At 47.9% G+C, this 23,446-nt stretch overlaps 1 protein-coding gene across 2 annotated transcripts in view; it reads left to right on the forward strand.

The window, feature by feature from the left end:
• Nucleotides 1-23,446, forward strand: part of Ube4b (ubiquitination factor E4B) — a 99,204-nt gene that overhangs the window by 30,063 nt on the left and 45,695 nt on the right. Inside the window, exons 2-7 of one of the 2 annotated variants that reach the window (XM_060379056.1) lie at nt 2,698-2,884; nt 10,485-10,620; nt 12,418-12,505; nt 13,703-13,847; nt 15,270-15,498; nt 15,916-16,707. In XM_060379056.1, coding sequence (XP_060235039.1) covers nt 2,698-2,884; nt 10,485-10,620; nt 12,418-12,505; nt 13,703-13,847; nt 15,270-15,498; nt 15,916-16,707 — 1,577 coding nt within the window. The remainder of the gene's footprint in view (nt 1-2,697; nt 2,885-10,484; nt 10,621-12,417; nt 12,506-13,702; nt 13,848-15,269; nt 15,499-15,915; nt 16,708-23,446) is intronic. The other variant, XM_021636209.2, reaches the window with a different exon arrangement.

Here is a 23,446-nt window from a genome sequence, read left to right on the forward strand (position 1 = left end):
GTGCAGGGAACCAAACTCAAGTCCTTCCTAAGAGCAGTGTGCATTCCTGACCACTGAGCCGTCTCTCCAGCCCCTCAATTAATATCTAAGACAAGTACATCAAAACTTGGCTTGCTTATATTTCAAGATGTCGAGTTCATCTCTTAATATTTATCTCAAAGAAACACACACCTTGAGCTGGGGCTGTTGGCCTGGGAGCAGAGTGCAAGGCCCGGGTTTATGCCCTATCACTGCCATCAAAACAAAACAGAGCAAAGAGAAAATTGGGATTGGGGCTGTTGCTCTGTGGATACAGAAAGCACTGGCTGTATGAGCTTGAGGACCAGAGTCCAGATGTCCAGCGCCCAGATGAAGCCTGGGTGGTTGTACCTGTCCTGCAGCTGGGGAGGGGGAGACAGAGGGTGGAGATCTCAATTTAGGGCCTCAAATGTGGTCAAGCAAGAACTTTTGTCAGTTGAGCCATCTCCCTAAGCTCTCCTTATCTTTTCTTCAAAAGATTTACTGTGGTTAAGTGAATGTATGATAGTTCTCCCTGTGACAGGGTCAGGGCATCCAGCGAGGTGATTGGCTGGCATGTCTGTAGCACAGCCATGGGGGAGGAGCTTCTCCACTCTGGGGCAAGGAGTCGTTCCTCGCTCTAGGAATGATAAAGGGAGCAGGTGACCCACAGGGTGACAGTGACACACAGGTTCCTGGTTCAGCTGAGTCGGTGCTTGTTAGCATTTGTTGTGGTTGAAGCTTTTATCCTCCGTGCTCCCGGTCTGTGTCCAGCGGCTGGTTTGTTTCTGTGATACCTGCTTGCATCTAGCACTTGTCAGACCTGTTTGTAGCCTGAGGAGCTGAGCAGCAGGGGTGGTGGTGGTGGTGGTGGTGGTGGTGGTGGTGGTGTGTTTATTGCGAGCTTATCGTCTAGTTGTGAGTTAATGACTGAAATGGGAATATTGCTGTGATTCACTTCATGTGCATCGCAATCACTTGGTAACTGGAGTATTCAGAGAATGGAAGGTTATATTTTCTTTTTTTTAAATTAATTTAATTTAATGTGCCATAGTGTGAAGGTGTCAGATTCCTTGGAATTGGCGTTACAGACAGTTGTGAGCTGCCATGTGGGTGCTGGAAATTGAACCAGGGTCCTTTGGAAGAGCAGACAGTGCTCTTAACCACTGAGCCATCTCTCTAGCCCCGGAAGATTATATTTACATTTTGAGCACATAAAAGCTAGAAAACCATTCTGGGCATTCTGCCCTTGAAGCTTGTGATAAATTGGTGTCTTGTGTACCTTTTGTCTCTTTCTCCTAGTGAATGAAATAGACTTTCATTTTAGTTTCTTTATTTTTATCATATGTGTTTGAGTGTCTTGCATTCATATGTCCATGTATACCACAAGTGTGCTTGGCCCTGTCCCCACAGGGTGTAAGATCCCCTTGAGCTTGAGTTACAACTGATTGCTGAGAATCAAACTTTGGTTAAGTGCTGAGATGTGTGTCTTTAGCCTCTATCTAAAATGACTACACAATGCCAGTTAAAATGACTTGTTTTGATGGGTGGCAGCGGCACACATCTTTAATCTCAGTACTCAGGAGGCAGAGGCAGTCAGATGTCTTGGAGTTTAAGGCCAGCCTGGTCTACAGAGTGAGTTCCAGGATAGCCAGGGCCACACAGAGAAACCCTGTCTGGAAAAAACAAACAAGCAAACAAACAAAACACCAGCCCCACCACCCCCAACGAACAGCACAGGTTTTAGTGTATTGGGCAGTGGGCTTCTTCCTATTACCCTTGATAAGGCAATCAAAGTACAGTTTTTTAAGTAAGGAATTGGCTTCTAAGAATATTAGTCTGGGCTGTGGGCATGGCTCAGGGAGAAAAGTGTTTGCTGCCCAGGCTAGATGACCAGATTCAGGTCTTCAGAACCCATGTAAAGCCAGATGCATAGTGTAAGCTTTTATTCTCATGCTCCTATGGAAGGCAGAGAGAAGAAAATGCTGTGGGGCTGAGCAGTGAAAAAACGGCTGCTATGACCTCTCTACTAGGGGAAAGGCTTTTACTGTGTGTAAGAGTGAGAAGATAGCCAGGGGCATCTGGAGAGTCCAGAGCAGAGAGAAAAGAAAGCAGACTGGACAGGGCCGGGGCTAGTGAAGCAGGAGTGTGGGGAGGAGGGACGGGAGACACCCAAGAGAGCGAAATCTAGTGCAAGGGTGGGGTGGATTATAAATCACCGAGGGAGGGACTCCTTTAGGGACAAGCTCCTGAGGAACGCTAGCTTTTATCTAACGTCCAGAAATCCTGGGCTCCAGCTTGAGCTCATTTCTAGACATAAGGGGAGGGAGGTGGAGCATATCCTGGAGGGTGGAAGATCAGCCAGCGTGTCCTGCGCAGTGGGGAGCAACAGAGAAATGGCTCAAACCAGGTAGAAGGTGAGGACTAACCCTTGAGATTGTCCTCCGAGTCCCTCAAGTGCCAGCTCACGTGCACATATGTGTGTGCTCTCACACGTACGGACACATGTACGTGCACCCCTCCCCCCTTAGAATTCTAGCTTTGCCTGGTTACTTTTCTGAACACGGTCTTTGTAGGTGTATCTGGCTCCTGAGCTTCGGAATGGTTATTGATGGGGCGTGGTCCATGTATATCATTGTTCTTCTAGGCAGATGTGTTTCTGCTTTCACTTACAGTGTCCTTTCTCTCCCCCTTCTGTAGATTCGACGGAGGCGCCTGGCGCGACTTGCTGGTGGACAGACCTCCCAGCCGACCACCCCGCTTACGTCTCCCCAGAGGGAGAACCCTCCGGGACCTCCAATAGCTGCGTCAGCCCCAGGCCCCTCCCAGAGCCTTGGCCTCAATGTCCACAGCATGACCCCAGCTACCTCCCCCATAGGCGCAGCAGGTGAGCCCCGCCGGGAAGCGGCTGCGCTTCTGATCTCATCGTCTGCATGTGGCCACAGATTAAAGCAGTTGGGAGCCTAAAGGTCACGTGGTGGTTCACTCTTGTCTGTTCATTTGATAGTGACTGGTGAAGATGGTCTGCAACCGTCTCCTTCCCCTTCTCCAGCTCTTTCCAGCCAGGCTCAGGTCTGGCCATGGGAGGTGGCGGAAGAGTGCACTGAGTCTGCTGGTTTCATGAATTTGGTTGATGCTTCTCTCCCTGACCCTCTTCCTTTCTCTCTGTAGGCATGGCCTTTTCCACAGAACATGCTGGCTTCCCTTAGAGAGGGCCTGCTGGGTAAAGTGCCTCCTGCGTGAGCGCGTGGGCCCAAATTCTGGTCCCCATGTAAGACCTGGGCTCTAGCCAATAGGTGTATGAGTTTAACGTTCAGTGGAGGAAACGCAGTGTTTATGGAGGAACACACAAGGGTACGCACATACACACACACACACACACACACACACACACACAGGAAGATTAAAATCATGGTTACAGATTCCTTGTCTTTGGGCTACATTGGCACAGAATTTTTTTCTCTGAATTACACTGGATACCAGGAATGCTGGATGGCAGAGCACTTGCCAACATGTGTGAGGCCCTGGGTTCACTCTCCAGCACTGCCAGAATTCACCCTACCTCGATGATATTTGTAGCTGTCTGATCGGAAACTGCTTAACTCTGGTAGAAGTTCCTTTCTTTACAATAAACGAGCTTGATGATGATCAGGGTTGTCTTCCTTAAGAAATGGTGCTGTCTGCTCATGTGCACCTGAAAATACCTCTCCAAATGATTTTTCTATCAGACATGGTAATCCCATAATTCTTATTTATGGAAAGGTGCTGTGAGAGCCGTGTGTGTCATATGGAGTAATTTGATGTGTGACTGTTAATTCCAGTTCTGTGTACTCTGCCGTAGCCATCCAAACAGTCCTTCTTTCTCTCAGCTGAAGGCATTTGCAGTTTCTCTTGCTTTAGGTCATTAAGCCTCGGTGTGGGCTGTGTGGAGGAGTGCCTGCCTGTCACCCTGTTAGTGACCACAGAAATTCAGACCAGCATCAGTTGTTGGGAAACAGCAGCCTTGTGAGGCACGGTGTGAGTGGCCGTGTCAGTTTTCTGTCAGAGTTCATGTTCAGGGTTTTGGGGGGGAGTTTGTCCTCTCCTCGGGAAGCATGCTCACAGCTGTGCTGTTTCCTTGCTGTGATAGGACCTTCCCTGCAGCTCTGGAATTTGCGCAGTACAAAGCTCTCTCATTTTGTGTTTTTTACTTGGTTGCATCAGGGTTCTGCCTCTGTCCATTCCCCACCTGCTGTTTGTCTCCTGTGCTGGATCCAGGCTGGAGAAGAGCTTACACGGCCATATCTGTCAGCCCCATTTCAAGTCCATGATCACAAATTCAAGCAGACCCCAGTCATCCAGGCTGCTATGCCATGTCTCCCCATCTGCTTTCCTACTCTGCTCCCAAGCGTGCAGCACCTCATTCTCCACGCACACTCTCCATGTGTGGAGAAGACACACATGCAGGAGGGAACTCATGTAAGCTTTGCCATTGCCTCCATCTGGCTCTCTGCTGGTGCCCAGTTCTCGTTTGGACTCACGATCCTGCCCCATCACCGCCTGCACTTCCGATGCCGTTTCCTCTCACGGTGGACAGCCTCACTCCCACAGCCCCCCTTTCCTCCTGCCTCGTGAGGTTCTCCACCCCGGGTGAATTGGTTAGCCATGCTGCGAAGTTGCTTTCTACAGTGTGGCACGGTACAGTGCTTCTCCCTTGGTGACCGGGGAAAAAGAGCTCCCTTCATGCCATTTCCCCTGCAGTTCCCACCCTTCTCTCCCCAGAAGACACCCCCCCCCAACGAGGCCCTCACCCCGTCTTCTGCCCTTGCACCCTGTGCTGAGCCGAATGAGCTTGGGTGGGCGTGCTGCCCTGAGTTTGTTTCTTCTGGTGGCTTCCACCCTCTCCTGATGAAACCCTTTCAGCCTCCAGAACACAGTCTTGTCCTGGCTCCCATTCTTTCTGATCCTTCTCCCTAATGTCCGAACGGCAGCACGCCAGGGTTCAATGTTTAAACTCTTGCTCTCTTTATCTGTGTTTATTCTCTTATTGATTTCATCTAATTTCCTGGCTTTAATTATTCCTTCCAATTTGATAACTCCTTAGTTGACATTTCCATCCAGACCTGTACCTTGGACTTTAGACTCACAGTCTCATGACCCATTTGACTTTACTTTCATGTCCAGTCAGCACCTCACAGTCACAGATCTTAACAATAAATGTGTGTGCTCGTGTGCACACATGCTGTGTGCAGGTGCATGTGCACATGCCTGTTGCTGTGTGGGGTCCCAGAAGTGCATGTCCTGTGTTTCATTTGGTCACCTGCCACCTTGTTTCTATTTTCTGAGACAATCTCTTAGTGACTCCAGAGCTTGCTGATTTGGCCAGACTGCCTCCAGCCAGAGCCTGAGCTGGCTCTGTCTTCGCAGCAGTGGGATTACGGTTGTGCTCGGCTACATGTAGCTTTTGTGTGGGTGCTGGAGATCTGAACTCAGGTTCTAGAGCATGCACCGCAAGCACTTTCCTTAGTGAGCCGTTTTCCCGGCCCCGTAACGCCAGGCTTCTAGGGGCTGCTGAGAAGACTTACAAGTAAATGTGCTTGCTGAGCAAACTTAGTGATGTGAGGTCAAACTCGAGAACCCGAGTAAAATTGAAAGGCAAGAGCTGTCTCCACGGCCTCCACACATATGTATGGTGTGTGGGTGTATGAGGCTCTCCTCCCAATAATAATAAATTAAAATTAAAATAAGTTTTGCTATTTCCTCATGTCTGTCCCAGGCCTACACTCGCTGCACATGACTCCCAAACCCTGTTTTAGAAAACCAAGATCAGGACTGGCCAGATGGGTCAGCAATTAAAGGGGCTCGATGCCAAGCCTGGTGACCTGAACTTAGTCCCCTGCACCTTCAGGGTGGCAGGAGGGCACCAAGGTGTCCTTTGACCTGCTCCGGGGGGTCTCTCTCTCTCTCTCTCTCTTTCTGTCTCACTCTGTCTCTCTCTCACTCTGTAGCAGCCCCCTGAATAAATAAATGAAGGTGATTTTTTTAAAAAGAAGGAATGAAACCCATACCAAGCAAGCAGCGTTTTTAGTTCCCGTTTTAGAAAAGTGGCCTTTGGCCAGTGTCTAAAATTGGTAGCAAAGGCACCACTGGTCTGAGTTCTTGCCACCCTTGTGCTGCTTGCATGTCTGACTTCCTTGTTTTGAGACAGCCTTGCTGTGTAATCCAGGCTGGCCTCAATCTGGGGTCCACCTGCTTTTACCTCCTTACTGCCCCTGACGGGACCATGCCTGGTGGTATGCCTCATTTTGTCTGCCTCCCCTGGCGGGATGGCAACCCCAGATCTGGGTCGGGAGTGTGCGCTGGTTTTGCTCCTTCCTGTGTTCCCAGTGCTCTCTCCAGCACCCACACAGGCCTTAAGATAGGTGAATCATTGAATGAATCCCAAAGAGAAACTGAGCAGAACAGCACGTGACGATGTAGACGTTTCAAGAAGTTATGACAGCTGTCATTTTTAAAGTGAAGAGTTTCCAGGCATGCTGGCACATGCCTTCAATCCCTACGCTTGGAAGGCAGGAGCAGGTAGATCTCTATGAATTCAAGGCCAGCCTACTCTACGTAGTGAGTTCGAGGCCAACCTAGGCTACATAGTAAGACCCTGTCCCAAATAAATAAGTATAAAATAAAAAAGAAAAGCTATGGGCTGGCAAGATGGCTCGGTTGATAAAAGCACTTGTTGATAATCCTGACAACCTGAGTTCAGTCCTTGAACTCACCATGGAAAGAGAAAACCACCTCACTCACACACTCACCCTCATACACACACCCTCATACACACACTCACCCTCATACACACACCCTCACACACACACTCACCCTCACACCCACCCACATACTTACACATATACTCTTTCACACACACAGGTGAATAAATAGATAAATATTAAAGCTAAAAACGAGAAGTTAAAAGAGGCTGAGGCAGGAGGATCATGAGGTCAAAGCCAACCTGGACTGCGTTGTGAGACCATCTCAGAAAGAAAAAAGGAAGGAACGTTGCCGTATGGAAGGTTCATTTTCAGCCGACCTGAAAGTTGGTGTAGCGCCGGAGGGTAGATGTACTGCGTACTGCCCATCGGCCGTGACGGAGAGATTTGTGTTTCAGACTGGAGAAATGTGTCATTGAGCACAGGCCTAGCGTGCACTAGGCCCTCTGCATTTCAGACATCGCACGTGCAAACAGCAACCCCAGAGTGTTCCCTTTGCTTGCTGCAGCTGCAGACAAGAAGTGTGCACACACTCTCTCCGTCGCGTCCCTCTCCAATGTTCATTTATTTGAGATTTTGTTGATTGAGACAGGGTTTTGCTAGATAGTCCTGGCTAGCCTAGAACTTACAGTGTAGACCAGGCTGGCCTTGAATGGACAGAGAGCCTTCTGCCTCCAGAGTGCTGGATTAAAGGTGTGGCTATGTCACCACACCTGACTAGATTTATCTCATTTTAAATCATGTATGTGTGTGTGCCTGTGTGTGGATATATATACACATGTTGCAGATGCTCAGAGAAGTCGGAAGAGGGCATTGGGCCCCGGGGAGCTGGAGCTGGAGTTGGTTGGGCGTTGCCCCACGTGGTGCTGGGACCTAGACCCTGGATCTCTATAGGAGTAGCAGTGTTTTTAACACTGAGCCGTCTCTCCAGCTCCTTGTCATCTTCATCTCCTTGTTCCAAGACCCATTCTAGCGCAGTCCTAGTGCGCATTCGCGAAAACCCCCCAGTTGTTTGCTGGACAGAAGGAGAGCAATGAATGTTTTGTTGTCTCAAGTGTTAGAAGCAAAGGAATCAGTGAGTTTGATGAAGGTTCTGCTTTTCCTGAAACCATCTATAAAGTTCTAAAGAGAACTTTATAACCTCTGTGCTGTTCTGTTCCTGCTAAACTTAAAAAAAAAAAAGTCAAAATACTTGTGATGGACATGGAATCGATGCCCACGGACCCTGCTGTGGAGGACCTGGTGCTCCTCTCCCCCTCCTCCGTGGGCCCTGAAGCCTGACTTGTACTGAGCTGCTCTTTTGACCTGACCGTGCTTCTTCCCAGGAAGCAGTGCGTTCATTTGGAAATGAGCAGATGGTTGCATGGGGGCATGTGTGCTGTGGGGGATTGTGGTCTTGTCTGGGGAGGCAGAGGACAGGTCACAGGTAAAGTGAGAGAGGTTGTGTAAGTTGTTTTCAATTACCATTGGCCGCAAGGAGCGATAACAAGGGAGGCCTTGGTGCAAGGTTGGTTGAGTGGTTGCTAGGCAGCTGTCCTCATGGAAAGGTTGCCGTGGCCTTTGAGCAAGGACATGGTATTCGGTCTCTCACTGGGTTGTGCTAGGGCGTGAGTGTGTAGGAGTGCCTGCCCCATGACCTTCTGGCTTCATGTTGATTTGAGTTAGACAGGAAAGACTCACAGACTCATGACGCTGCTTTTAATTTTCTTTTAGACTTTGAAGGGTCTTTCTGTGTATAGGCTTTCTTAAACTCGAGACACTCTTGAGACACTCTTGCCTCTGCCTCCTGAGGGCTAGGATCCTAGCAGACACCATCCTCTGTGGCCTCAGAGATCTCGATCTTTCCTATAAAAGCGGGTGAATGGTGAATGATCTTTAAGGTCAGCCCACTGCCCCCATCTTCTTTTATAACAATATTCTCTTATTTTATGTGTGGGGGTGTTTTATTTGCATGCATGTCTGTGTACCATGTGGATGCCTGGTACCTGTGGAGGCCAGAAGAGAGCATCAAACCCCCTGAAACTGGAGTTGAAGATGGTTGTGAGCTGCCTTGTGACTTGTAAGAACTGATCCTTGAACCTCTGGAACAGAGTTATTAACCACTGAGCCATCTCTCCAGTCCCTTCCCTATCTTCTAAATTACTTTTTTAAATTTTATTTTGATACTCGTGTTATGGTTTCTCTGTATATCCCCGGCTGTCCTGGAACTCTGTAGACTAGGCCGTCCTTGAACTCAGGAGTCCACCTGACTGCCCCCCTGGCATTAAAGGCGTGCGCCACCATGTCTGACAACGGTTTAAGTTTTTAATGCCTGGCCTTTGGAAGATGGAATAAAATCTCAAGTTTTGAGTCTCACTTTCCCGACTGAGGTCCCCAGCGGGAAGCGGGAGGGGGCGACAGCCGCACTCTGGCGCTTTGGGCTGCTGCTTTCATGGGTTGTTCTAGGTGAAATGAAGGGCCCAGGCTTGGTAAACTTACAGAACAAGTAGATGGTTGCCATGTTTAAGGATGGGAAGCAGTGGGCACGTGACTGTGGAGAGACTGGGGCGCGAAGGCGTTTGGCGCACAGGACAGGGTGAATTCAGATGTCTCCCAGTTTGCCCTGGTGCTCCACTCCTGTCACGGAGTGTGTCACCCCACAGCACACTGCCCTAAGTAAAGGGCAGTCGATGGTGTGGCTAGCGTGCACGAGTGCACCCGAGTCTGGGCAGAGTGAGCACCAGGTGTCTCCTCAGTCTGCCTCATCTTTACCGTGTGTCTTGCCTATCTTAGAGCTGGCCATTTTGGGTAGATGGGCCTCAGGCATCTTCCCCTCATCCCCTTTCCAGGCTGCCTTGCGGGTGGCTTTCACGTGGGCTAATTGCTTGTGCAGCAAGCACGCTCCCAGCACCGACAACGTCTCAACCCACAGCGTTCAATAAACAGTATCATGTAAATTGTGTAGTTAACTTTTTATTAGTCAATTTTAATTTAAAATTTGCCTTTTTTGTGAACCATAAAATAATCTTGTATGTTCTACTACTTTTTTTACCCCAATAAGTAACGTATTGAGAACTTACTTTGCTCTATATTTTCTTAAAATTTGGTTCATACCTCTTATGAATGAATGAGGTTAAGTCTTATTTCAGAACTCTGGTATTAAATGCCCTGTATATTTTATGTGAGTTGTGTTAGGAATAGTGAATCATTTCCAATTTCTTTTGTGAATCTTGCTCTAGTTTTAATCCATTGGATGACTTTAAAGATGTGTCAAGGAATAAGTATGGTTTAGTGATATTCTAGTGGGGAGTCAGGAGAGGAGAGACGGGCAGGTTTTGTTTTGTTTTTTCCTTTGGATGCTAAGATGGTTACCCACTTGCTAACTATTTCAGTGACCAATGGTAATTTGTTTATTTTTAAACAGTTTTGTTCACTTTCCTTTTATGAACCAATATATATAAATATTCTAAATGACTGGCTAGTGATCTTCTTGAGTCCTTTGCTTTATTTGTTGTTTTGTTTTGAAACAGGGCCACAGTTGGAACTGTTGGAACGTGGTGCTGAGTTCCTCCAGGCATCATTGTGGCTCCATTACTGACCTTAAGCCATGCACCGTGATAAATCATGGTCTGTTTGTGACACTCCCAGCTTTGTGTGACAGGAATGCCCACTGCCAGGCATTAGGAGGACATGTGTGTTGCTGTCGCCTCCACTCTTGGGCTGGCATCGAGCCACGTGGCCTTTCTCTCTCTTGCCTTCCCTGTGTAGGAGTTGCCCATCGGAGCCAGAGCAGTGAAGGAGTCAGTTCTCTTAGCAGTTCGCCGTCCAACAGCCTTGAGACACAATCTCAGTCCCTCTCCCGTTCCCAGAGCATGGATATTGACGGTGTCTCTTGTGAGAAAAGGTAAGCTGTATTACTGTTGTTTATAGGAAGGGAAGTCTTCGCCCGTTAGTCTCTAGGTGAGTAGTCAGAATGACAGTCAAGAGAGCCATGTCTTTATCAAACTGAATCCAAATTTCTTGTGTAAGTTGAAAAGTGTTTCTGTTGTGAATGAACTGTTGTTTATATATTGTCAGTGCCGGGTGTCTTTTATGAGCTGGAGGAGAGGTGCCTCAGTATTAAGCAGGTACCACCTTTCCACAGAACCTGAGTTTTGTTTCCAAATGTCTTTCATTAGATGTAAGGTTTGGGTGAATTAAAAAAAAAGAAAGAAAGAAAAGAAAAGCCCTCATAATAGACACGTGGTACATATGAATAAATCTCAGTGTGTAAACCATGATTCCAGTGTGTGAAACAGTAGTGAGAGACAGAAGTCACAAAGATCAGATGGCTCTAAGATACCGACCAGCCGTAACAGGTAAGCCAGAGACGGCGCCATCTCAGCCATCTCAGCAAGCTCCCTCAGGCCCTTTGTTTCAAGGCAGTGACTTATTTTGTATTCCAAGAGTGTAGTAACAGAGTCCATCTTTTCCTTCCATACCTTATGCCCTACTGCTTCCTTAGTGTCACTACCCCTGGGCTTTGGGGCCTGTGTTGAGTGTAATAAGAGTTAATTGAAGCATGGCAGCACCTTGACCGTAAGTTTGGTAACCAGGCTACCAAATGACTGATGAGCAGGTAATGTATACTGTGCAGATAAGCCAGAGAAAGCGAGGATGCCCAGTCTGCACAGAGTGGAGCAGTGGATTTCACCAGGCTCTTAAACAGCACGTGGTTTAAAACTTTGGAATTGACTATTTCTGAAACTTTTGGTTTCATAGTATTGACTGAAGCCAGCTAAAGGTTTCGACTACAGTGTATCTTGTAACCCAATTCCAATCACTAGAAGGAAGCATTCCATGATGATGCTGAGTTTATCAGTAGCTACAACCATTCCAAATATGTACACACTTACTAATAGAACATCAGCATGTCGTAAAAGCGGATGCTGACAGCACCAGCAGGCTTTCAAACATGTCTCTTTTGGCCAGAAATAGATGGAGAAAATGAACATGAGTAAGCATGCAGATTAAGTACCACAGCCAGCGAGCGTGATATGATGGGAAATATATAATTACATACTCAACAGGCAGAAAGTTACCAGAGTCAGACACATAAAGGCTGTGTGTGTTGACTTGTATGTTAAGCCAGAAAATTAGCATAGAAGTCAACAAAATACCCTCATACATTTGAAAAATCCAAATACCTTTCAAGGAGAAATCATAATGGAAATTTGTAGGGATGTAGAATTAGAGCATGGCATTATGGCGCCAGAGTAAGACCTGGTGTCTGTGGGACAGAAAGTGAGTACCCCAAATACCACATATTTGTGAAAATGAGACATATGACATAATGGGATTCTTGTCAGTGTCAAAGCGATGAGTGTTTTAATACATGGTGCTGGACAATCAATGCTGTGAGCAGGCTCTGCTTGCGTTGTGCATTATGTAAAAATAGCATGTCCTGAAAATCTGTTCTGCTGATTTCTTAGTTTTTGAAAGGTGAGCCCAAGGAAATGATACCTTGGGAAAAATGATTCCAGCCCGCAGGATGAGCAGGATGCTTACCTGCAGTGCGAGGAGCTCCTAGATTTATGGAAGACAAGGAAAACCAACGTTATTTTGCTTTCCTGACCAATGTTGATTGATTTAAAGTTCGACGCAGCTTTGATGCTGGAGTTTTAGAAAAGATGAAGCACTTGTTTCTCTTTTGTGCTTAAAGCATGTCCCAGGTGGATGTGGATTCAGGAATCGAAAATATGGAAGTGGATGAGAATGACCGAAGAGAAAAACGGAGCCTGAGTGACAAGGTCAGTAAGGAGGATGCGGCGGCGCCTTGCTCTTCAGTGCTGGTGAGCTCACTGCCTTGCTGCTGCCTGCAGGTCTGTGTGTAGGGGTGGGGTTTTCCTTCTGAAGAATGCTGAGCCTTGTCCTCCCCCTCCCCCAATTTCTCACTATGTAGTTCAGGCTGTCATGAACTGGCAATCCACCTGTCGTAGCCTTCCAAGGGCTGGGATTAAAGGTGCACACCACCCATCCCAGCTTTAGTCTTTCTTCTTAGCAGCGCAGCGCAGCTCTTTTCTACAATAGAGTTCCTCATTCTACTTGGCTTAGGTCCATGTTTTTTTTGGTAGGTTGGTTGGTTTGGGGTTCTTTTGGAGACAGAATCTTGCTGTATGACGGTGACTGGCCTGGAACTCCCTGTGTAGACCAGGCTGCTCACTGATCTGTCTGGCTGTTTGTTCAGTTTGATAATTAAAGATGTGTGCCACCATGACTGGCTAGGTCCCATCATATCACTGGCTTTATTCTGAAGTAATTAAAGCAAGAGCATGTAAAGTCACCAGCAAGTAAACCCTTGGTAAGGCCTTTCTGTTTGTGTCCATCCGAGCTTTTTTCCCTATGCTTGAGTGGCTTGGGTTTGCAGGTCATGAGTGACGTAGGTTTAGCATCCCGTGGTCCATATAGGAAGTTTACAGAACTCTTTGGTGACATGCTGGTGCTTGTTAGAAGTTTACTGTAGCCTCCTTGTGCTGCAGTCTCTATTCCTGTAGTTATTTATGTCTCTTGTATGTACAGATAATGTATCTGTCATGAAATCTAGTGAGAAGTGTTAAAGGTTGTAAAAATCCTAGAAGGGAAGTAGTTGTATACCAAGAACATAACCCTGGTTCTTTAGCATTCACAATAGTGAGTGGATAGCATCCTGGGCCTTTTTCTGGTGATTCTTGCTCTTTTAGGCTCTCCCATGAATGATGACATCAGCTTAATGAGACATTGATTTTGTAACTTACTTTCCTGTCCACAGATGTAACTCACATGTAACTCTGGATGGCTTGAAACTTGCCTTGTGTAGACCAGGCTGGCCTTGTGTTCATAGTGCCACCTGCCCGGCTGAATGCTTATATGCACTTAAAATATCCTGGTTAATAAATGAATTAAGTTGGAATAAAATGCCTTAACTCGTGTCTCCTACTGTAGGTTAACTCTCACGTCTTCCCCTCCAGGAGCCGCCTTCAGGTCCTGAGGTGTCTGAAGAGCAGGCCTTACAGCTGGTCTGTAAGATCTTCCGCGTCTCTTGGAAGGACCGGGACAGAGATGTCATCTTCCTTTCTTCTCTTTCTGCGCAGTTTAAACAGAACCCAAAAGAAGGTGGGGCTCTGCCAGAGCACCTGCATGCAGGCTCTGAGCTTGGCCATCTCTGTCTCCTCACTGAGGGACTGCAGCTGTGTGCTCACTTTCTTCCCTTTCCACTGAGCTTATTGCTGAATGATTTTTTAGTGTGTTTTTGCTTATGTGTAAGTTGAAGGGCGTGTGTGTGTTGTGCACGTCTGTGTGCTCAGAACTTCTGGAGGCCAGAAGAGAGCATCGGATCCATCCCTGGAGTTGGAGTGTCAGATGGTTGTGAGACACCCAGAGTGGGCACTGGGAACCAAGCATGGGCCATGTAGACGAGCAGCAAGCTCTCTAACTGCTGAGCCATCGCTCTTTCACAGAAGGAAACTAAATACATGAATAGTTTTCACTGTGTGGGGTGAAACACCCAGGCAGTCAGTGTTCCTGTGGTTACTGTTCCGTTCATCCTGTCTTCTTAGGGTGTGGAAGTTCTGTGTTCCCGGGGTGGGCAGGTTTCTGATGTGATAGCCTCTTAGCACCTCTAGAGGTGCAGAGTTGAGCAGCCTTAGCTTTTAAAGACTTGCCATGACCGAGGTACTCATGCTCTCAGCTCTGAGGGTCTCATAACTCTCTTTACACATCGGTGCTAATCTTTAAAACTCTAACTGGGGAAACTGACATGGATCAGGGCTTTGATTTAGTGATATCTAGAATGTATCAAAACAGCAACAGCAAATCAACTAGTAGCTGCAAAGAATAAGAAAGAAACTAGACTATAGAATCTGCTTCAGAAATCAGTTGGCGACTCCTGCAGACCCTCTCATAGAACCTTGGAGCCTTGCTACATTTGTTGTACTATAGTAAGGGCGACTCCAGCAGGGACTGGCCCTTTTTACAGTTAGTGTTTATCAGTGAGAGCTCCCTGACTGCGCTCTAACGTGGTTTAAATAAAACTTAGTTTGGGGAGAGACGCATATTTACAGAAAAAAAGTAAGGAAAGTTCACGTAGCATATGCATAAGCTTCACTCAGTTTCCTCTGATGTAACTTCTTGTACAGTTGTGGTCTGTTTACCGAAACTCTGAAATTAGTGTGGGCTGAGCCAGGGAGATGGCCCAGTAGGCAGAGGCGCTTGCTCCTAGACCTGGTAGCCCGAGTGCTATCCCCAGAACCCACATGGCAGGTCTAAGGGTCTCCTGAAAGTTTCCTCTGACCCCTACATGGGCACACATGTGCATATACACACACAGACACAAATAAATGTAAAATAATTTTCAAAAGAAAAAGAAGTTACTGGGGAAAACACCATAGATTTTTGGGGTTTTCCGTGAATATGCTTTCACTGTTGAGAATCCAGTCCAGAGCACACCACAGAACACTCTGGCTCTTTTGGCTTATTGGAGGACTGTGGAAATGAAGACCCGTGAATAACCTGCTTTTTACTCTGCTTTCCCAACAGTGTTCTCTGATTTTAAGGATCTGATTGGCCAGATTTTAATGGAAGTGCTGATGATGTCCACTCAGACCCGAGATGAAAACCCATTTGCCAGTCTGACAGCCACGTCCCAGCCTATTGCCACAGCAGCTCGGTCGCCAGACAGGAGTCTGGCGCTGAACACTGGCTCCACTTCGGGAACAAGCCCCATGTTCTGCAGCTTGGGCTCCTTTGGCGCCGGCTCCTTGTCTAGGTCAGTGTGCTTCTCTTTGCTCACCTCACTGGTAGTAAAACCTCTGGGAAGGATGTTGAGGAGGGCCAATTCACAGTGTTGATCTGTGGCATGGACACATTTAGGTGGGGAGAGGGTGGATGTGGCCATTGGAGGTGGTACCCTTTCTTGGTTGTATTCCTTAGTTTTCTGTGGTTAGGTTGTCAGTAGGTTAAATTTTAGGCACTCATGACTGCCTGTGCTGCATTATTCTTTGAAAGGGGTCATCTCCATGAATGTGGTTAGATTCTGGTCATTTTAAAAATGCTTATCTATTTCAATTCCTAGTGTTTGTAATATAATTTTGCTATCCTTTAAAAGCTGACTTTATCTATTTTTAGTTATCTTAAGCTTTTCTTTGATTTTTTTCTTCTTTCTTCCCTCTCTCAACTAATTCAGCCTCTATGAAACTAGCCCTGCCCCCTCTGCCAGTTCGTGGAGTTTTGTGCCAGTGCTGAGTCCATCCTTTGCCTCAGCTTCCCATGCAGCCCCTCAGGCCCGTGCACCTTCCCCATCCCTCAGCCCTCACAGTGCAGCCCCCCAGACGCCTGCACCTTCCCCATCCCTCAGCCCTCACAGTGCAGCCCCCCAGACGCCTGCACCTTCCCCATCCCTCAGCCCTCACAGTGCAGCCCCCCAGACGCCTGCACCTTCCCCATCCCTCAGCCCTCACAGTGCAGCCCCCCAGACTCCTGTGCCTTCCCCATCCCTCAGCCCTCACAGTGCAGCCCCCCAGACCCTTGTGCCTTCCCCATCCTCCCTCAGCCCTCACAGTGCAGCCCCACAGGCGCCTAGGCCTTCCCCATCCTCCCTCAGCCCTCACACCACAGCCCCCCAGGCGCCTAGGCCTTCCCCATCCCTCAGCCCTCACTTCGCAGCCCTCCAGGCGCCTGCACCTTCCCCATCCCTCAGCCCTCAGAGTGCAGCTTCTGGAGCTGCTGTCGGAAGCCAGCCACCATCCCCAAGGTATCGTCCCTACACTGTCATGCACCCGTGGGGCTCTTCACCTTGCCCCACCCCACAGTCCTCCATTCTGGCTAACTCCCCAGGCTTCCCTGCCCGCCCAAGTAGTCCCCGGGCAGTGCCTGGCAGCTCCTACAGACAGAGGCCCCGCAGCAGGGGCCCAGCCTTCCCTCCCGCCTCGCCCAGTGCTGCCAGCAGACGTCCCTTCTCCCTGCGGATCTCTCCTAGGTATTTATTTGCAGGAGAGCTGCGTGTGTGCTTGTAGTGCAGGGAAAAGAAATTAACACGGTTTGGAAAGAACTGCTGTGTGACACTGACCTCAGTGGAATTCTGGGAGTCATTGGTTATTAACCTGTGTCGCTCGCTAGCTGTGGTGGGCATGTGCCCTGCCTCCATGATCCTACCAGACTGTGGAGAAAGTGAAGATTGCAGTGCTGTAACGCTCCTTTCTCTCCCTCCTTATCATCACTCTTCCTGTCATCTGCACAAAAAACAAAGAATTGCATTTCTTGGGATCTAGTTCATGGGTCCTTCCTTATTACAAATGAACCTCAGAGACTGTGGTCAGTGTAGCGTTTGAGAACTGGGGCTCAGGCTGCCGTTTTAGACTGGTGTCTGCTCTTTCTGTGAGTCCTGCCTTTATGCCTTGATGTCTGATTGCATGTATTTCCAGTCTCTCACAAAGCAGCAGCACCACGAATCCAGTGCCCCTTTTCTCAAACGTACCTGCGTGTTTCTGTAACTCAGGCGCTGTGTTTCTGCATGTCAGTCAGTAAAGTGTAAAGTTTATTTTAAATGACAGCAATGCAGCAGCGTCTTTCTCCTATCTCGCTTTCCTTTGTTCCCTGATGACCTTTTTTGCTTTTATTGTGGTAGTATGTACGACAATCCTTTCTCCTTCCTCTTCCTCGCACTTTCTGGGGACAGTAGTGATGAAGAAAATGAAGAAGAAGATGATGATCATGATGATGAGGATGATGAAGGTGGTGGTGGTGATGATGATTTTTCTTGTGTCCAGTTTGGGTTCAGGTATCAGCAGAATGGAGTCTTACCCCTGCATGTGCTTTAGGTGCTAAGGAACTAACGTTAGGTAGTGAGGCCTGCTTAGGGCTCTGCTTTGAGTCCACACAGGGTAGCATTACCTGAGGAAGGCCAGCAAGCATGCACTGAAGTATGAGCGCCTTACACTGGGATGAAGTGATACACCTAAGACAATTTACAGTTGTTGCCCTTGAAAGAGAACATAACTGAATCATTTGTCCAAAACAGCCATTAGGGAGGAAATGAGGGCCCTCTGTTTATCCACTGAGAGTGTATTCCTGAGTTGGGTTGCACCGATTACAGGTACTGAGGAATAACACTGGGAATTGGGGGGTTGTCCATCCCTTCCAGACCAGGCTCCATCTGGGCAGTCTGGACGAATGTGTGGGGTCACATGTGCAGTGTACCTGGGATTCTCCTTTTACGTCTGACTGGGAGTTGCATTGAGCATCTCCTGAGTCTCAGTGAAGCAGTGTCCCGTTTGCTTCAGGGCCCACTGAATGTTCCAGAGTTGAAAACTCTGGGTTTCTAGATGATTTTGAGCCCACAAATACAATGACCCTTTGTTTCCACCCCTCTGACTTATTGTTTTAACAGTTTTGCTCTTCAGCTGTAGTTCCCTCTGGACCCAGTTCGTATTTGTGCCCAGCACAGTTCAAAAATAACTCCAGGCTATGAATAGAGACTGCAGTGGGAGCTGGGTGCGCTTCATTAAGTTTGACAGCTCCTGAAGAGAGAAAAGAGTGTCAGGGTTTGTATTAGGTTGTACATTTTATTAGCACTTCCCGAGTACATATCCCCAGACGGGGCTGGTGTCTTTCTCTTGCCTATAAAGGCCTGTGTGAGTATAGTTCCACCACAGACAGCCACAGGGATGGCTTGCCATACATGGTGAAGGTACTTCATCTGTTTTGCCTTAAGTTATCTGTGGGAGAAATATTTTGTTTAATTCTTCCTCTAACAAATCACATGCTGGGTTTACTAGCGTGTCTCTTTCTCGATTCTGCCTGGCATGTGATCTTGCCTGAGGTCCAGGTTCTGCACTTAGCAGCCACCAGTGCTGACTGTACAATGACTGGTGCCCAGCATTGTGCCTGTGCTCTCTTTGCTGAGACTTAGACTGAGGAAGGTGGAACCAGAGTTCATGTTCTGCACCTCTGCACTGGACTGTTTTTGGCTCTTGTGTTTTCCTAGTCTCTGCTGCTCTGGTTTTTCACAAGTTACCTCACCACTGTGAGTTTGAGCATCTTCTGCTCCTGCTCAGAAGGTGCCAATGTTTTCAGACTCAGTTACAGCATGTTTATCAGCCAGCTGGCACGAGCTGCTTTTGCTACATTGGGATGAGGTAGTCTAGAATGTCTGTAGATTGCTTATAGAGTTCAGATAAAGTATGTGAAGATGGTCACAGAACATTTTAACACAAGCAAATAGAGAACTTGAGACTACGTGGAAGTGAGAACAGCAAGAGATAGCAAAAGAACTTGCTCTTTTTTTTGCGTGGAAAGTGTCTTTCTCCTGTCTCTAAAACCCCACGTGACTACAGTTCACACAGCGGACATCCATAGGAATGGCTTGCCACACGTGGTAAAAATGCTTCATGTGTGTTGTTCTGAGCTGTCTCTGGGGTAACGTTGCGTAGCTGAGGATGCCCTGTAACTCACTCCTGCTGTGGTGTTGGGGTTGTTAGCCAGAGCAGTAAGGCAACAAACAGGTAAACGGCTTATGAATAAGGAAGGAAAAGTTAGGTTATCTTTTTGCTTGTTTGTTTTTCTTTAAATAGGGTTTCACTGTGTAGCCCTGGCTGTCCTAGAACTCACTCTGTAGACCAGGGTAGCCTCAAACTCAGAGATTTGCCTGCCTCCGCCTGCTGAGATTAAAGGCGTCCAACACTAAGTGAAGTCAGATTATTTAATGTGCAGGACATGCAGATTTATTTTCTTTTATATGTAGGGGGGTGGTGTCTGCATTGTGTCTGTGTACCATATTGGTGCCTGGCACCCTTGGGTCCTCTGGAGCTGGCATTACAGATAATTGTTAACTGACATGTGGGTGCTGGGAATCGAACTTAGGTCCTCTGGAAAAGCAGCTAGTATTCTTAATCTCTGTGCCATTTCTCCAGCCTGATTCTGTAGCTTTTTGAAACTAATTTAGTTATTATTTTGTATACATATGTATGTGCCTGAGTGGTCTGTATGTGTACTTATAAGCATGTAGGTGCCCTTGGAGGCTAGAAGAGGGTGTTGGATGCCCTGGAACTAGAGTTCCAGATGTTTGTGAGCAGCCATGTGGGTGCTAGGAACCATACCTGGATACTCTGCAAGAGCAGCAAATGACTTTAACCATTGAGCCATCCCTCCATCTCTGTAGTCCACATTAAAAGACCCTACCAGAAAACTCTGAGCGCTAATAACGCTGTGAGCCACATGGCAGGATGCAGGGAAATGGGTTGTTTTTCTGTGTAACAGAATGATCACATTAAGAAACCTGGCAAGCAATCCCTCACAGTAGCTTACTAAGAAACAGACCACCTCGAGTAAAGCTAGCCTCTCAGCTGAAGACTTCTCTGCTCAAAACTTAGAGACACTGGTTGTTGGAGGGTCAGCAGAGTCCGTGACGTGGAGGTTTTGATGCCTCCAGAGGATTGTATTAATGAAGTGAGCCAGGCCCAGACAGGCAAGTAGCAGATGCTTTCCTCATGTGCAGAGTCTGGACTCCTGCGCTGGGGTGGCTCAGTAGGTAGGAGCACACACTACTCTTGCAGAGGACCAGCTTGACAATTTGAGTTTGATCCCAGGACTCGCTCACATAGTGGAAGGAAGAAAAGGAAAAAACAGGCCTTCTGCAGATTTTCTTCTGACATCCACACTTGTGCTGTTTCACATGCATACACACGTACACACACATGCTCACACAGACGTACACATTAAATGAATGTGTACTGTGTCATGTGTGCACAACTGTGTACACAAAGTGCACATGAAATGAATAAGTGTGATTTTGAAATAAAGAAGCAAAGGGACAAAGGGGCGGTCAAGGAAAATGTCTCCTCTGGAGAGAACTGCTTCTCTTGAGGAAGAGACTGAGGGAAGACGTTCCCTGTGATTCAGATATCACAAGGAAGGCGTCCTAACTCTTTCTTGGTAACTTGGCGTCCAGGAGATATTGAATGGTGTTTTATTTGTATTTGGTCTTGTTTGCTTTTCTGACCGCTAGCCATCCCAGTGAAGGCCATGCGTGGAGAAGGGAAGGCAAACAGATAGGTGGTGTGCACAGCGCAGGGAGACGGGGCAGGATGGTCGGTCTCCCGCGAGACCCGGCGGGCCTGGCCGGTGGCGTGCTCTGCACGTGCTGTCCGCAGCGCCTGGAGGCCTCGTGGTCCCTGCAGAGCTGTGTGCTTGCTGCTAGCTTTCCTCAAGCGTGGGCCTCTGTGCCGTCCCTTCAGACGCTGGTATCTGACCTTAGTGCGTTACACATTAGAAACACAGCGCCTGCCCGCTTGTGTGAATGGATGGTCCACACAGCTGCCCAAGTGCTCACCGCACGCAGATCTGTGCTTTTGTTCACCGTGTCCCACTTACACGTTGATTTGTTTTTGCTTGTCCGGTTTTAGAGGCTGACCGCTGTGGGCTGTGGCGTTCGCTGGGGAGCCCTAGGACCACTGGCTGGGCCAGTGTGCACATGGCTGACCGACCCTGTTTGCTTGAACTTGATGAACCCTGTGCCCTAGCTTGAGGAAGTACAACATTCCAAGGTCTAGAGTTAAAAGCATGGAGAGTGGGAGGCCTGGGCAGCAGCTGAGGCAGCAGACTGCGTGCAAGAGAGCCTGCGCTTGAACCCTAGCTCCACTTCAAAAACTTGGTGTGGCATATGTGTGTGATTCGAGCACTGGGGAGGAATGCCCAGGAGCATCTCCCTGGCTTCCTGTTTATTCATCCAGTGTGGTCAGTGAGCTCCAGGTCAGCGAGAGTCTGTCTCAAGACACAGGTGGACAGCTCCTGAGGGAAGAGCACTCAGTGGTGAACACTCGTGCAAACACACACATACCCACATGCTTGTTAAATGGAAAAGTGTGATTTCCCTCAGAGAAGAAAAGAGTGGAGCCCTTTAAGAAGCAGGAGTGTTGCACATTTGAGGTGTAATTCAGTCTGCCTGGGATGAGCCTTGTGTTATTTTTCGAATGTTCCCTTTCTTTTGGATATTTGGCTTGTTCCTGTTATGTGAGGTAGTCAGTCACCTTAGAACTTGGGCTGTTGGTATAGTTAGTGGAAAATGGCTTACATTTTCTTAGATGGTAGCATAAAAGTGTTTAACCTGTTCTTGGGACTTCAGTGTGAAACATTTCCAGGATTTCGAGAATGGCAGAGTTCTGGAAGTGTCACGAATCACCCCCTTCGAGTAATAAAAGTGAGAAGTTATTTAGTGTGGTAGATGGGGATTCTGTTGTTGTTGGTTCCCACCTCCTGGACGCCGTCCTTTCTTTTCCTCAGCCTCCCAAGCAGCCAGGATGAAGGCCCAGACCACTGCCGCTGGCGAATGAGTACCCGCCACTCCCCTCTCCATGCTGCGTTCACACTGGGCGTGCACTGAGAATCCGCAGTCGTTTGACCAGTGACACTGTTGACTTAGCGTCGATGAGTGTGGCCCTCCCAAGATTGAGATCATGGTTTCCTTTGGCATCTTGAATATCACACTGATGGATACGGGGCTTTCTATTTCTGTGTTGGGTTAAGGGTTCTTCTCTCCTTTATTTCCTTTCTTCTGATGAAGTCAGATGATTGTTTGCTGTCCGTGCATGGAACGTCTCTTAGTTTTGAGAATTCCTTGCTGTTTTTCTAGGTCCTTTTGTGTTGTCTAGCACGTGATAGATGGACTTCTATGTGCTCTGTCATAGGGTCTTGCTATGTGACTAGGTTGAGCTCACCTAGTCCACCTGTACCACCTGTGTAAGGATTGCAGGTGTGTGCCAGTGTGCCAGTGTCCCCACCCCTCTTCACATTCTGTGGAACACTTACAAGATTGTTGGAAGTGACAGTGATTGTTACATGGAGTGTGTTGCTGAGAGGGCGTGTAACATCGGCCGCAGCCACAGGAGCCAGCACCCAGCAGGCTGCGTCCCTCAGACCCCTGCTAGCCTGCTGTCCCATTACACTCGCTCCCTGCAGCTGGGAAGAAGCTATTGACATCAAAAGCAACTGAATGTGGGCTTACCAGGAAAATAGTTTAAAGTTTTCATTTTAAAAGCCACTGACACCTGTGAGAGCTGTGCAAGGAAAATTACTATAAATTACACATAGGTGTAGGGCTGGATTAGCAAAGCCCGTCGGGTAAACTCAGAAGTCTGTGGATCTGGCAGGTTTCCTCGAGAGCTTCCCAAGACTTGCTGCACTCAGCGCACTTGTGGTTTTTATCTGTTGCTTTATGCTTTTTGCTTTGTCACACAGTTCATGCTTCTGTAGTCTAGGCAGTTAGGACCTACCTGAGTAAGCCATTAATGAGTAAGGCACACCCAAACACTCACTGCTGCCATGAGAATGAATTTCCTCTGCTTCAGCGAAGCCCAGGCTGCCTTGCCCGGCGTTGTCCTGGGTCTCAGAGGTTCTCTGCATACCGGAGGCCAACCCCTTTGTCTAGCGTTCCCCTTAGCATCCATCCTTCCTTCCTTTAAGAGTTTTTATCAGATAGGAATAGAGATTGTAGTGACGGTTTGTTAGGCTCTGGCCTGAAAGCCTTGGCTTTGTAGTGCTGTTCTCTGCACTGAGGTGTTTCCATGCAGCTCCCGTTCTCAGATCAGCTGTGTGCATTTCCCCAAATGTGTATATTTTCCAAAATTAGTTATGCATGCCTCTCTGAGTGCGTAGCTATTGTCGCTGCCTCAGTTCTTGTTGGGCCATTTAATTTCTATGCTCTGTCTGCGTGGCATTGAAGG

This window comes from Meriones unguiculatus, chromosome 3 (genome assembly GCF_030254825.1).
Source record: "Meriones unguiculatus strain TT.TT164.6M chromosome 3, Bangor_MerUng_6.1, whole genome shotgun sequence".
NCBI classification, from domain to species: Eukaryota; Metazoa; Chordata; class Mammalia; order Rodentia; family Muridae; genus Meriones; species Meriones unguiculatus.